We start from the raw sequence: 15,191 nt of genomic DNA, 5'->3' as shown, positions 1-15,191 counted from the left end.
TGAGGATGACCCCAAGGCTGTCAGAAGTAAAGAAGTGTTTGGACAACACTCTCAGGCACTTGTTGGGATTGCTGGGACTGTCCTGTGCAGTGCCAGGAGCTGGATTGGATGACCCTTGAGGACTCTTCCAGATCAGGATATTCAGTAGTTCTATATTCTAAGAAAAGGTTAAAATGAAGTAATTGTCTGATGCATTTAAAAAATCATCTGGTAGCTTAGAAGATGCACCTTACCATATGGAACTTCTCCCACTGGCTCTCCAGAAAAGTTCTCCAGTATAGGACTAGGATGTTGGTTTGCAGTGAGGAGAGAAATGCTGCTGCCAGAAAGTGGCTTCTCAGTACCCAAGAACCAGAGTTTGCTGCCTGTTACATTGTGTAATGTGGATTTGTTTTTCTGAAGTCCAAGATGAAATGCCTGAAATGTTTGTGAATGGCAGGTATCTTGGCAGCTGGAACGAGCAAGGGGAGAGTAGCAATGTGGAAGAAAGCAGCAGGATCTCATCAGAGCACATGGGCTTTGGAGGGCAAGGAGAAGTGGAAGTTCCAGGCATCTACAGAACTTGAAGGAAATGTCACTCAGATAAAGGTAATAAAGGAAAGGGCCTCCTTGAATGCTAGTGGACTTCACAAACCTTAGATAAATAGACCATCTTTGTGAAACCAATGAGCATGATCTCTGAGTATGTGTTCCAGCAGAGGCTGGTCCTCCTTCAGAAGTAGGAGGAAAACCCCTGAGAATCAAGTAACTTTTAAAATTGAAATGGGAAGAAATACTCCCTGTTTGTAGCTAGTCTCTCCATCATATGGCTCACTGGCAAAACCTTTGGATTCAGCTCCCTGAAATTATTTTCTGGAAAAAAAAAACGATTATCAGGAATGTCAATTTCACTTAAATTTATTAACAAGGCAAGAAAATCTGACTAAATGAATGATTTTATTAATTTTTTTTTCTATTTGTCACTTTCTCAATGTAAAGTTTCATCTCACTGGTAGTTATAAAAATAAAAATATATATTTAAAACCAAATATTCTTTGGTGAGATGTGCCATCTAGAAAGGAATGCTATATATTTTAACATATTGTCTGTTAAACATTGGGATGCAGCATTTTTATTTCTTTTGAATATTTTAATTTGTCACAATGAGGTTAAACACTGTCATTCTGTCTAATAGCATTTTGATATGCACAGAAGAGAAATGCTGAGTGTAGCAATCATAAATTTAAATTTTAAAAGTTTTATATTAATGAACAGCTTTTTTTGTCACCAGCATTCTGCTAAAAGGCAAAGCTTGTGCTTTAGGTTCTCCAACATCTTTGGTTGTTGGGTTTTATACCATATTATTAGTTTTTTTCAATTTTTAAGTGTTTATGTTATACTTTACATCATTCTGTTGCTGTGCTTCATATGTGAGAACAATCCCTATTATTTTCTATAAGGAAAGAAAATCAAATATATCTGTAACTTTGAAGAGAAAGTGATTTTATATTTGCTATTCTGTTTTCTCATAAGCGTGGAAAGTATTTTAAAAGCAGTGGTATTTGCTTGCTCTGTGTTGGTATAGAGTGAGGGTCTGTAACACCGTCCTACTTACAAAGTTAAAACAGAAGTGCTGTGAAAATGGAGAATCCAAGTGTTTTATTAACAGGCTTCAGTAACAGAAGATCTAGGATATAGAAAATAGAAGGGGAAATTGGTCATTGGGCTTTTTTATTGTTTTTTGTTTGTTCTGTTTTTATATATAATAAGGTGGGGAATTCAGTGCTTGTAAACTTCTTCTGAAATGTGGGCACAAGGCTATATAACTATCACAGATGAAGTCTGTATCTTTGGGGTTTCCTTAATAATGCTACCTATTGAGACGAAGCAACACGGGGGAGCTTTCTCCCAACCCTTCACCCACTTTGGGCCTACAACAATGGCTTCTGAAGAGTTAAAATTTCCCTCAGAAGTTAAAGATACCATATTCTTTTTGATGTTTTTATTCAGTGAGGTCCATTCACCATTCAGAGACAGGGTGGGGTTCAGAGACAGGTGGGGCAGCTACCTTGTGTAGCTGCCCCAAAACCTGCCATAGAGGTCAGGGACACTGCCCAGCAGAACCAGTGCAGTCAGAGGGAAAGGTGGATGATAGCACAGCAGTGGAACAAACAGACATTACAAATGTCCAGCCTCCAGCTAAACCACAGGGGCAGCCGCAGCCAGCAGCAGCAGTTGGCCCTTTGCAGTGAGGAAGGATAAAACCAATTCGGTGTGCCCAGCTAATGATGATGCAGAAGCAGGACCCTCAAAGCCAGCAGAGGAGCCGGAGCCTGAGATCATCACTGAGTCCTTGTTGCTTGACAGTCTCTGCAGTCTGTGAAAAGGCATTACATGATTTGGGGGGGGGCGGGGGAAGAGTGAGGTCTTTTTGGCTTGGTTGATTCAAGTTTGGGACCTTATGCGTGCAGGCATGCAACTTGATGGTACCAAAGCAAGGCTTTTGGGATCCTTGGCCCAGGGTGTGGCCATTGAGCAGGCATTTGTGAGGGAGTCAGGACCTCTTTCTTTCCAGAAGTGGCTTCTAGCAAATGTAAGAGAGGTTTGTTTACAGGGACAGACTGCAGGAGCGCCATCATAAAAAGCCATGCAAGACTATGGAGGAAGGATCCAAGGCCTGAGAGAAATGGCAGTGTTGGAGGTACTTTTTGGAAGGAATGGACAGCACGATAATGACCCTAATGAGGTCAGGTGCACAGTGCAAATGTAGTGGAGTCTGGCACATCAGGGGCCATCTGAATACTCCAGTTTAATGGCAAACATGCATCTCAGGGGCAGCCAAGAGACAATGGGCTCTGTAACAAGGAAACTTAGGAGTTACAAGAGTAGGGTCTGAGGCCTCATGCAGACCCACATCTCTGCTGTAGAGACATTGGTAGAGAGTCTCAAGGATGATAATAAAAAACTCAGGGAGAGATGTTTACTTGTGGCACCAGTGCAAACCAGAGCCCTTGAAGTCAGAGCCAGATGCCCTCCAGACAGAGAGAGTGGGTATGCCCCACAAACTGACTTACGATATTTCCTACTCAACCATGGAGAAGACATAAGATGGTGGGACAGGAAACCTACCTGTGTCCTGACACCCTGAATATAAGAACTGAAGGAGAAAGGAAAAGGGAAGTCATTGAGACTGACTGCAGTGTCAGTTTCCCATGGGAGAGTATCTGACCCACTGGAAGGTACCTCCCATATGTATTCACAAGAACTAGTATTAGAGGGGTCCTGCCTCTAGACAGGTAGGGGCACCAGGGGACACCCATGTCTACTGGACTGTGTGGATCTGATGGCCTGGCATGTCAAACCCACAAGAGTACAAGGCTTTAGTTGACACTGGTGGTCAGTGTATGTTAATGACACCGCGATGTGTGGGGTCACAATCTCCATTTCTGGGGTTACAGAGGGTTTTCAAGAGCTGAGGTTGTTGGAAGCTGAAGTGAGCTTGACTGAGAAGGACTGGCAGAAGCACCCCTTTGTAACTGACACAGATGCCCTGTGTATTCTGGGCATTGACTACATCAAGAATGGATACTTCAAAGACCCAAGAGGATATTGATGGGCTTTTGGAATTGCTGCTGTGGAGACAGAAAGAACTAAGCAGCTAAACACCTTGCCTGGACTCAGAAAATCCTTCTGTGGTTAGGACTTTTGAAGGTAGAAGAACTGCAAGTACTGATTGCCACCTCAACAGTGCATCACCAGCAGTACCAAAAAAATCAAGATGCCATGATCCCCATTCATAAGATGATCCATGAGCTGGAGAGCCAAGGAGTGTTCAGCAAGGCTCACTTGCCCTTTGGCTCCATTTGGCCTGTGTGGAAGTCTGATGGGGAATGGTGATTGACAGTGGACTATCGTGGCTTGAATGAAGTTACACCATCACGGAGTGTTGCTGTGCTGGACATGCTGGAGCTCCAGTATGAGCTGGAGTCCAAGGCAGCAAAGTGGTATGCCACTATTGACATTGCTGATGTATTTTTCTTCATTCTTCTGGCAGCAGAGGGCAGGCCTCAGTTTGCTTTCACCTGGAGGGGTGTGCAGTATACCTGGAACCGACTGCTCCAGGGGTGGAAACAGCCCCACCATCTGCCATGGACTGATCCAGGCTGCAGTGGAGAAGGGTGAGACTCCTGAACATCTGCAATACATCGATGACATCATCATGTGGAGGAACAAAGCAACAGAATTCTTTGAGAAAGGAGAAAAGATCATCCAGATTGTCCTGAAAGCTGGTTTTGTCATCCAAAAGACTAAGGTCAAGGGACCTGCTCAAGAGATCCAGTTCCTAGGAGTGAAGTGGCAAGATGGATGGCACCAGATACCCACCAAGGTCATCAACAAGATCACAGCAATCAGCAGTGTCTCCGCTGACCAGCAAGAAGGGAATGCAAGCTTTCCTTGGTGGCATAGGTTTCTGCAGAATTCACATCCCGGGGTACAGTCAGTTTGTGAGCCCTGCTTATCTGGTCACCCGCAAGAAGAGCAATTTCCACTGGGGCCCTGAGCAGCAATAAGCCTTTGCCCAGATTAAGCAGGAGACTGCTCATGCAGTAGCCCTTGGCCCAGTCAGGACAGGACCAGAGCTGAAGAATGTGCTCTGCTCTGCAGCTGGGAGCCATGGCTTGTCCTGGAGCCACTGGGCTTCTGGTGCCGAAGTTACAGAGGGTCCAAAGCCAGCTACACCCCAAGAGAGGAGATCCTGTTAGCCTGTGAAGGAGTTCAAGCTGCCTCAGAGGTGACTGGCACAGAGGCACAACTTCTCCTGGTACCCTGACTGCCAGTGCTGAGGTGGATGTCAAAAAGAAAGGTTCCCTTTACCCATCACACCACTGATGCTACATGGAGTAAGTGGATTGCCTTGATTACACAGCACGCCTGTATTGGATACCCAGATCACTCTGGGATCTTGGAAATAATTATGAATTGGCCTGAGGACTTTGTTCTGACAGATGAAGAGCAGAAACAGGTGATGTAAGCCGAGGAAACTCCACCATACAATCAACTACCAACTAAGAAACATGCTATGCTCTTTTCACTAATGATTCCTGTCACATTGTAGGAACAAACTGAAAATGGAAAGCAGCCAAATGCAGCCCCATGTGGCAAGTTACAGAAGGTACCAAAGTAGAAGGCAGGTCAAGCCAGTTTGTGCAACTAAAAGGCATCCAGTTGGCCCTGGACATTGCTGAAAGAGAGAAGTGGCCAAAGATTTACTTTTATACTGACTTTTGGGGGTTGGCATATGCTCCATTGGGTGGCTGGACAGGTGGAAAAAGGCTGACTGATAGTGTAGAGGAAAACCAGTCTGGACTGCTGAAGAATGGCAAGACATTGCCATTTGAATGGAGAAGCTACCTGTGAAAGTCTGTCATGTGGATGCCCATGTCCCCAAGTGTCAGGCTAATGAGGAGAACTGAAAATGAGCAGGTGAATCAGGCTGCAAAAATCGAGGTGTCACAGATAGATTTGTACTCGCAACACAAGAGAGAGCTGTTTCTAGCTCGCTGGGCCCACAATGCCTCAGGCTGGTCAGGGCAGAGGTACCACCTATAACGGGGCATGAGACTGAGAGGTAGATCTAACTGTGGACAGCACCTCCCAGGTAATCCATAATAGTGGAACGTGTGCTGCCATCAAACAGGCCAAACAGGCGAAGCCCCTATGGTATGGTAGGCGGTGGTCCAATGGAAGTATGGGGAGGCGGAACGATTACATCACACTGCCTCAAACCTGCCAAGGCAAGAGCTATATGCTCACAATGGTAGAAGCCACCACTGGGTGGTTGGAGACCTGCCTGTGCCTCACACTATTGCCTGGAACACCATCCTGGACCTTGAGAAACAGGTCCTTTGGAGGTATGGTACCCCTGAGAGGATTGAGTCAGACATCGGGACTCATTTCAAGAATAGCTTTATTAAACACCTATGCTAGAGAACATGGTATTTAGTGGGCATACCACATTCCTTACCATGCACCAGCTGCTGGGGAAGTTGAGCAGTGCAATGGACTACTGAAAACAACATTGAAGACAGCAGGACCTTCAAGCAGTGGGATCTGCACTGAGCAAAGGCTACAGGGTTAGTTAACACAGAGGTTCCACTATGCAAGCTGGCCCTGCCCAGTCTGAACCCCTGTGTACTGCAGATGGCAATAAGATTCCAGCGGTACATATGAGGTGTATTAGGAAGACTGTTTGGATGAATTCTGCCTTGAGCAAAGACAAAATCGTTTGTCAGGTTGTGTTTGCTCAGGGACATGGTTGCACTTAGTAGGTGGTGCAGAAAGATGGAGAAACAAAACATATACCTCAGCGTTTGGGGTGAACTGTCTATGATGTTGTGCCTGTATCCATATCTGCATGTATATATGTATATAATTAGGGTAATGCATGTATGTCTACAGTTAAAAAGTGGAAGTTCAATGTAACATGTTGGTATGGGAAAAAAAATTTAGGGTGGATAATGTTGGGGGTTAGGTTTTCTCAAAGGAATTGCTTCCCATTTGTTATCTTCCTGAGGCCACCATTAACCTCAGGGAGGCTCAGGGCTCACATCAGAGCATCCCCTGGAGCCATGGGGGACCCACTGCAGACCCTCTGCCTCGCCCAGTGGCGTTCTCCACTGGTTGTGGTCATAACTACAACCAAGAGAAAATTGCTTGACTGATGGGAAAACTTATGGTTTTTTTCTTTGTTGTTTTTTGTTTGTTGTATTTTATAGATATATATTTTCTAGTAAAGAACTGTTATTTCTTTTCCCATATTTTTTTCCTGGAAGCCCTGTATTTTTGAGTTATAATAATTTGGAGGGAGGTGGCCATCTTTCCATTCCAGGAAGGTTCCTGCCTTCCTTGGCAGACACATGTCTTTTGAACCAGTACACTGAGTAACAAGCATAATAGTTTGAATCTGTCATATTTCCCAGCCATTCCCTGTGGTTTGTATTTAGATAGTAGGACTTTGTGTATGTATAAAAATATGTATTCTGTCTTTTCCCTTGTTACTTCTGTTGGGACACTGCTGTGACAATTCAAGACTAGAGATGAAATTGTGTGGTTTTCTTTTCCCATTATGTACAGTGGGGGTCCCGAAAAAACCTGCTGGCAGTGAACAACATCAGCTCTGTGGTGATCCTCAGTGAGCAGGCCATGTTGGCACATTTTCATCAGCAGGTGGCCGTGGTACAGGTGTCTCCCAACCTCTTCAATGTGACGATCTTCAGCACAGGAACCACTCACAGCCTTCGTGTTGATATGAATGCTAGTGGAGTCTTTGCAACTCAGGTTAATCAGTTTGGTTTTTTGTGTTGTTGTTTATTTGCCTAATCAGTTGCCTGGTTTATCGAGACCAAACTTCCTAAGTCTTTAAGATAAGTCTTTTTGTTAATATTCAGCATAGTGTGTTATGAAGGTATTGTTATAACAGTAACAATGCTGTGGTGGTGGAGCTGGTTTTTTCTAAGATAGAACAGGGACTCAGAAATGCTCTAGCATGCTCACCAGAACCCAGAGAACCTCTGGGCTGCTAAAAGCCTTCAAACCCAATGTCCACAGGAACTAGTAACTAGTGGCTATTGTAGGGGAGTTCTTGCCATGTTAATTCCTGCATGCTTCCAAAAGGAACTAAAAGTATATATTTATTTGATGTTTTGTTTGTTTGTTTTAGGATGCTGTAGTATTCTGGAATGGGAAGCAAGTGGCTGTCTTTGAGTTCTCAGGAGATGCCTTCAGAAGTGCAGGTAGGACTTAAAACATTGGTCAGAGTCTGAATGCTTGTTTTCTTCCAAAGTTATGTGTTCATTCATGGTAGCTGATGCACTGTAAGCATAGAATCAAAGAATGGTTTGGGTTAGAAGGGACTTTAAAGCACATCTTGTTCCAACCCCCCTGTCATGGGCAGGGACACCTTCTTCTAGACTGGAAAAACTCTCAGGGCTAGAGAAAGCTTTTATATGATATAGCTAAATTACATTATAGAGGGCCTTGCACAAAACATTGTGTGAGGCTAGAACTACTTATTTTTATATTTTTTTAATTACACCATTGATTTGATCAAGAAGAGCAATTTTTTCCTACTTCTGTAGCTGTTGCCTTTACAGACAAGACATGGCAATGACTATTGAACGCTTTTACACTTTGCTTGAGAAAAAGTGTATTCAAGGTTACATAGCACTCACATAGGAACTGGGAAGGAGGTTTTTGTCCCAGCTCTCAAGAGAAGTTGTCCCATAAATTGCTCTGTACAGTGCCGAATAAATTAGCTTTTAAAATTATTAATTTTTCCTAAATATTTCTGCCTTGAGAAATAAGTGATATAGAATTCCATCAATTCCGTCCTAAATCTTGGCATTGGTCTTTTAAAAATCATTAAGTGTTTTCTGCTTGTCTGTATTTACTGATATATTTTATAACTTTTCCATGCTGAATCATTTATTTGAACTTTATTACCACCAAGGTCCTAACAGTCTACACCACTTCTGAAGTTATTGCAGAGCCACTGTTCTGACAGAGATTCTGTTATCCCTCTTCAGCTGCAGTTCACTGAAGGGAAAAGTGAATTCTCTTACCAGAACCTCACACTGCACTTTTTTTTTTTTCTTTCTTTCACTCTCCGTATCATCTCTTTGCCCTTTCTTTCTCACTTGTTTCCGTGGACAAAGTGTACCAACATCTGTTTATAATGGGAACCCCAGCTTTTAAATGTGGCAGTATGGAAGAAGGCTAAAACACCAAGGAGTTGGGATTAAATAGGGACTAACAGATCGAAAAAGAGATTTGGTGCAAGATAGGAGAAATTGTGTGCTGTAAGTTACTTTTTTTTTCTTTTTATAGAACATATTTATTGTAATGATGGCTTTGTTGTGATTGTTCCAGGCTCTTTCCTTTGTGACTCTCCAGTTCTGTCTGTTCATGGAGAAAATCTGTACACAGTGGAGCCGTATCGGATCCAGGTCCGCACCTGGCAGGTAAGGACTGAGAAAACCATGAAGGTATAAAAAGGCCTTGTTGTTTTCAAAGATTGGTGTTAGAGCTTAAAAGTAATGTGCATGATCTTCCTAAATCTATTAACTCTTCCTTGTCATAATACAATATTCAAAATATATTTTGAGTATTTCAGCAGAAAGATCTTTGACATTTTGTGTTCTTTAAAAAGTCTGTCACTCTAAACACTACTCAGTGTAACTAATAAGTATTTACAGACTTTAAGATGATCTAAATTGCATGCAGGTTGAAATACATATACTACTTTCAGGAAGATGATCGTACTGAATGTTTTTACAAGATAATGAAAAATATCACTTGCACATTTTGTGTGAACCTTTGCAGCCTCTGCTTGTCTGTGAGAACCACAAAGAGAAATCTAATTATCAGAGTTCTGTGATACATAATTTTATTTAGGAAGCAAATATTATATTTTAGAATGGGTGTGATTCATCACATAAATATAATGTATTTGTTTTTACACCTGTATATTTAAGGACCTTCAGGGACTTGATATTTCTGTATGTTTTTCACTTGGTAAAGGTTGTGTTATTAAAGAGGAAGTTATTGCAGGACGATGCCTTTAAATTTAGACTTTTTTTTGAGGTCACATACATACCTGAAACCCAGACTGCATTTGTGTGTGTATGTTTCTCCAATTTGCTTGGAGTGATTCATCTAACACAGCAGTTCAGCAATTTGTGACTCAACTTGGTGACAAAATAAGTCCCTTCTAGTGAGGCTGTGGCCACACGAACCTGGTGTTACACATTTCTTCCCAGGGCACAGTTAAACAGCTGCTCGTGTTCTCTGAAGCAGAGGGGAATCCGTGCCTCCTAGATGTCTGTGGGAATTTCCTGGCTGTGGGAACTGATCTGGCTCACTTGAAAATCTTTGATCTCTCACGCAGGTATTAATAAGGCTTTTAAAATAATCTGTTTATAGTTAAGTGTGTATTTTGTGGAGAGTCTTTAGCTGCTTTTGATTTGGTGAAAAGCAACAGTCCCTTTGAATCTTGACACAATACATGCAGCTGTGTGAATTGATGGCATATTTCCAAAGCAAGGGAGGAACCATGGAATTATTAGGGTTATAGTGGATTGATGATGATGATGATTATTACTATTTTAAAAAAAGAATACCATGAGGGATATTTGAGTGCATTTAAAAGTGTGTGGAGAATTTATGGAAGATCAAGCTAAGGGTGTCCCATTTCTTTTGGTATCTTGAACAAGACTTGAATCTCAAAAGAGCTGAAATAAAGCCAGGTCTTGTATCTCCTCATAAATCAGCAAACTCGTTTCAATGAGTCTATGGAGAAAGTGAACCTAGAACTGTGGAGACTCTGTTCTTTCTCCTGTTTAGGTTAAGGAGTTTACCTGACTTTGTTCAAAGGTTGCTGTACTCTCATACTGATGCACATGAAAAAGCTACTGACATGGCGTTCATTTTGAAAATGTAGCTGCTGCTGACAAACGTAATTTTGAAAAGCTGAAAAACCTGAAGAGTGAAACAGATTCTGTTCTTCTTTGCATGCTGTCACCAGAGGAATGCTAAAGTCTAGTTAGTTGCCATCTGGAAACTACTTGAGTTGAGATCACACACATTCCACCTGGGACAGTTTGAAGGTTATTACATTCGAGGAGGTTGTAACTAGCATAAATATTGGATTATGGTGTTTGATAGTGAGAAAAAACAGATCCACTCATGCATGCTATGATACATTTTTGCATTTGGTACCGAAAATACCCTTTCTCAAATTATGACCCTTTAATATCAGGGCGCCTGAGAGAACACTGGCTGAGTACAAATGTTATTTTTATAGAATCAAACATGTTTTTTTTCATGAGATTGTACTATAGCTCTAAATTGCTGTCACTCCAAATTACTGTCACTTTTTGCTGCATTCTTTCGTTTCATGAGATTTGTCCTCTTTGTTGCTGACTGATATCTGGGTTTGTATCTATAGCAGCAATAAAATCCTTTTGAGACAATAATAGATATATAAATATGCCCTGCTAATGACTTTTCTTTACTTCTTCTGCACTGTGTGATTTCCATACACAGAACTTTTATGTGATGGGCTCTATTCAACATTCATGGTACTGTTCAACGTATTTCTGTAGGAAAAGCAGACCTCTGAATTGAGAATTCTGTTAAGATGTTCTTGCTGTATAGCCATGTTTTGGGAATCCTGTAGAAGCATTGCCGTTTATTCTTGCTGATTCATTGAGGAAAGAGTGTCTGTTAACTTAGTCCTGAAAGAAGGGCAGTGGCAGCAATCCTCTGGAGAGGAAGAGGTAGTTGTGTCATATAGGCAAAATAGTTTGCTTTTAAAAGTCTTACCCATAATGTGCTAAATTGCCAGTCGCTTGCCACCATATAATTGAAGTTTATTCCTTCCCACAGAGAGGCAAAAGTGCACTGCAACAGCAAGAGTTTATCCAAGCTGCTCCCTGACCATGGAGACATTTTGTCTGTGAAGTGCAATGCTAATGGCAGCAAAGTCAGCATCCTTGTCAGCAGGGTGAGGCACAGCTCTTCACTCGCCGTCTGGGACTTGTCCATTGGTTCATAGGCTGGTGTGGGTCAAGATTGCTGAGGACACAAGAATCACTTCTCAGAAATAAACCTACCTGGTCCAGGCAGTGTATTGAGTCATATAATGAAGTGTCATGTCCCAGCATTAATTAAGGTCTGTTAAGGCTTTATTCTGTGTTGGGAACAATTCAGAAAAGGAATGTTTTAGTTACAAAAGCTGCTTTGTAGCATTTCAAAGAAATCCAAGGCTGGCTTGTTGGAATAGAAAAAGAACCAGGAATTTTCTAGTATTTCTTAGTAAGAATGACCTCATGTGATTACCAGCAAAGAAAGCTGAGGGCATGAAGCATATGGGATAAACTTAGCTATTCTTTTTGACTGCATGCTCTAGCACCCTTTGTTTTCCTTTCTTGTAGGCGGATGGGAACATTGATTCCAAGATCTGTTTCTATGATGTTGAAATGGACCAAGTTATGCTCTTTGATTTCAAGGCTGAACAGGGAGATGGTAGAGAGAACCTTTCTGCTGGACAAGGCATTGGCAAGTAAGGAGCATTAATGGTGGATTTAAGATGGAAATCTGCCCTGTGGAGACAACACATCTTGATTCTGACATTCCTCCGTCTTGGGAAGGAGCTTGTATGAGTTTAATTATTTATTTTTAAAGAACTAATTAACACTGAAGTGTATGTCCATCAAGCTGCATTCCTATCTATTCCAATCATGCGAACTAGGGAGTGTCATGGTTTGACGTTGGCCAAATGCTAGGCACCCACAAGAGTCATTTGCTTACCCTCATCTTTAAAGTTGGGCAGAGAGGAGGGAAGAAAAGAAAAAGGGAATTAACAAAGGGTTCATGAATTGAGATAAGGACTGGGAGAAAAACACTCTAAGGGCAAAATGTGTTTAAATTTAAAGGTATAAAGTATATTTATTATTAACAGGGTCAGAGGAGGATCATGAGAAGTAAAATAAGCCCTTAAACCAGCTCTTTTCCCGCTAGCCTTTCCCTCCTTCCCACCATGCAGGGAGATAGGGCATGGAAGTTTTGGTCAATTTGTCATTAAAGAGCTTTTTCTGTTCACTCAGGGAGTGGAGTCTTTCCTTTGCTATGCCATGGCATCCTTCCCACAGGCAAACAGTCTTCCCAAAACTGTTGTGGCATGGGTCACTCATCCATGGGGTGCAGTCCTTGAAGGATAGGTTGCTCTAGTTTGGAAGCAAGGGCTCGCTCTCTCTCTATTCAGGTCTCCTACTAGGCCACAGTTTTCTCTAATATCCACCTGCTCTGGCAGGAGCATTTTTCTCATGGGCTGTGAGTGGATTTCTGCATCCCCTGTGGACTTCATGCATTACCAGGTGACAGTTTGTTTCAGCATGGTCCTCACCACGGCTTGCAAAGGAATCTGAGCTCCAAGGCTTGGAGCACCTCCTCCCTGTCTTTCTTTTCCACTGATCTTGCTGTCACCATGTTGATCTCCCTCATGTATCATTTCCTTCTCTTCTTTGACTAGGAAAAAACTGCTGCTTGTCAACAAGTTCCACTAATTCAAAGATCCTTGCAGGATCCCGCAATACTGAGAAGTTGATTCTGTCTCGGTTGCACGTCAGGGAATTGCTCACCACGCTGTCACTGCCGGCCAGGCAGCCCTGCCGCCCTTGCAGGGCAGGGGTGGCCGCTGTGGTGCTGGTGCTGTTGAACACCTCGCTTCATGTGGGGCACTGGGAGGGGGAGCTGCTGCTGTCCCTGCCTTTCTGCCTGCAGCGTGGCTGGCTAGGGCTGGCCAGGCAGGCAAGGCTTGCCATGGGCTGTGCTGGCATGGCGCTGGCCCGGGCGCCTGGGGGAAAACTGTGTGTGCGCTGTTCTGATTTTATTCTTAAATACGTTATCACAGAGGCATTACCAGCTAATTGGGCAGCAGCATGTCCATCTTCAGAGCCATCAGAGATTGGCTCTGTCAGACATGGTGGAAGCTTCTAGCAGCTTCTCACAAAAGCTACCCCTGAGGTGCATGGCCCACCCATAGCCAATCACCAGGCTATGCCAAATCAACACACCCCAAAAACAAGCTCAAAATAAGCAGGAGGTAGTTCTTCAGCTAACATGCAGCTGAGTCAAGGAACTTCTTGCAAAGGCAATAGAGAAGACGAATGAAGTGCTTATGGAGATACTGGACAAATTCATAGAAGGGAAATTCAGGGAGAGCTGCTAGCACTTTGAAAGCCATGTCAAACTGTAGATCTCTGAGGAGGGGATGGTTTGGTGTTGGGGGTTTTATACAGAGCTATTGCATGACTGGAATCAGGATCCAGATCTTTAAATTTAAAAAAAATCTTGGAAAGCTACCCTTCCTTGAAGAGTTTACATAATAGGGAACTGAGAAGAGGACATTCTGAAGGTCCTTGTAGGAGTAAAGGTATTTAAAAAGTGTAATAAAAATTGAGTTTGTGTGGGTAAAAACTCATGTCTGTTCAGAGCTGATGCCTTTGTGTTCATGCAAACTGTGCTGTAGGAAGTGCACTAGAAATCCTAGCAGCACAATGCAGTGAAGTGGGAATGCTTGTGAAAGTATGGTGTAATATTAGAGTATAAATTCCCATTTGATTTTATAGTAATTTCTCTGACTGTATTTTTCTTAATAAAAACCAGCGTTGGAACAGGTGGATTGCTTATCTGCTATCTACTATCTGCTATGGGTATTACAAGCAAAGAAAAGGAATTGCTCTCCTTACCACTGAAAACCAGAAGAAACTACCCAGCTCATCAAAAATTAAAGCCTATGCAAATCTGGGGTCTTACGTCCTGGTTAGTTATGGGGTAGTGTTGTCAAGAGTAAGTGAGGAAGTTGTTTCTAAGTGCAGTATCTTGTGTAGCCCAACAGAAGCCAACCCAGGCCAGGAATGCTGTTTCATTGTTTGAGTGTTAGATAGTGTCTGTGTGAATAATCCATTTATCTGTGCATCCTTTTGAAGGATCTTCAAATCAAAGTGAGTCAGCTCAGCAGAAAGTGATAATAATCTACACTTCTTCTGCTTCTCTTTCTGCCTCCTGAGGCAAAATCTAAACACTCCCAGGTTTTTTTACACAAATTCTTTTCTAGATTTGCAATTTACTGATTTTGAATTCCATGGCAGGGAGAGGACTTAGGGCATTTCTGCACCTCTTTGAAAGTCTCTTTCAATTTGCCCTCTAGCCCTACTCCAATCCTCCCCACAACTTCCACCCTTCAGTGGTGACAGCAAGTGAGAAAATACTTTAACAATGTCTTTGGTTTCTCTTTTAAATAATTTGACATTTTTTTTCAGAGGAATGAATACTAAGCCATTGCTAAAATAGTGTGATTCTTTATGTCTAGAGTCTTAACATAGCTGGCATTGAAGTAGTATTGAAATGACCAAAGGAGGCAGTAAGATGTTGTTATTTAAACTGCTGACAGAGACTGGCTTTCCCAAGGCTGCAGGGGAGGTCCTTGTGCTGCTCCACAGTGCCTCAGAATTCTTGACGTACAGTAGCCAGGTGGTGGTTGATCTGTTCTCCCAGGTAACAATCAATAGGATGAGAGGAAATGGCTTTAAGTTGTGCCAGTAAAGGTTTAGATTGGGTATTATGGAAAATTTCTTCAGGTAGAATTGTCA

The 15,191-nt window shown here is 42.5% G+C and overlaps 1 protein-coding gene across 3 annotated transcripts in view; it reads left to right on the top strand.

Moving 5' to 3' along the window:
• The window catches only part of IFT140 (intraflagellar transport 140), an 85,812-nt gene that overhangs the window by 21,730 nt on the left and 48,891 nt on the right, over positions 1 to 15,191 (top strand). For all 3 annotated transcript variants that reach the window (XM_041462278.1, XM_041462279.1, XM_041462274.1), the window contains exons 9-15: positions 440 to 588; positions 7,114 to 7,317; positions 7,700 to 7,772; positions 8,908 to 8,999; positions 9,798 to 9,925; positions 11,425 to 11,542; positions 11,973 to 12,100. In XM_041462278.1, the coding sequence (XP_041318212.1) occupies positions 440 to 588; positions 7,114 to 7,317; positions 7,700 to 7,772; positions 8,908 to 8,999; positions 9,798 to 9,925; positions 11,425 to 11,542; positions 11,973 to 12,100 (892 nt within the window). The remainder of the gene's footprint in view (positions 1 to 439; positions 589 to 7,113; positions 7,318 to 7,699; positions 7,773 to 8,907; positions 9,000 to 9,797; positions 9,926 to 11,424; positions 11,543 to 11,972; positions 12,101 to 15,191) is intronic.

Source organism: Pyrgilauda ruficollis, unplaced genomic scaffold (genome assembly GCF_017590135.1).
Source record: "Pyrgilauda ruficollis isolate IOZ18807 unplaced genomic scaffold, ASM1759013v1 scaffold16, whole genome shotgun sequence".
NCBI classification, from domain to species: domain Eukaryota; kingdom Metazoa; phylum Chordata; class Aves; order Passeriformes; family Passeridae; genus Pyrgilauda; species Pyrgilauda ruficollis.
This window is presented reverse-complemented; position numbering and strand designations above follow the sequence as displayed.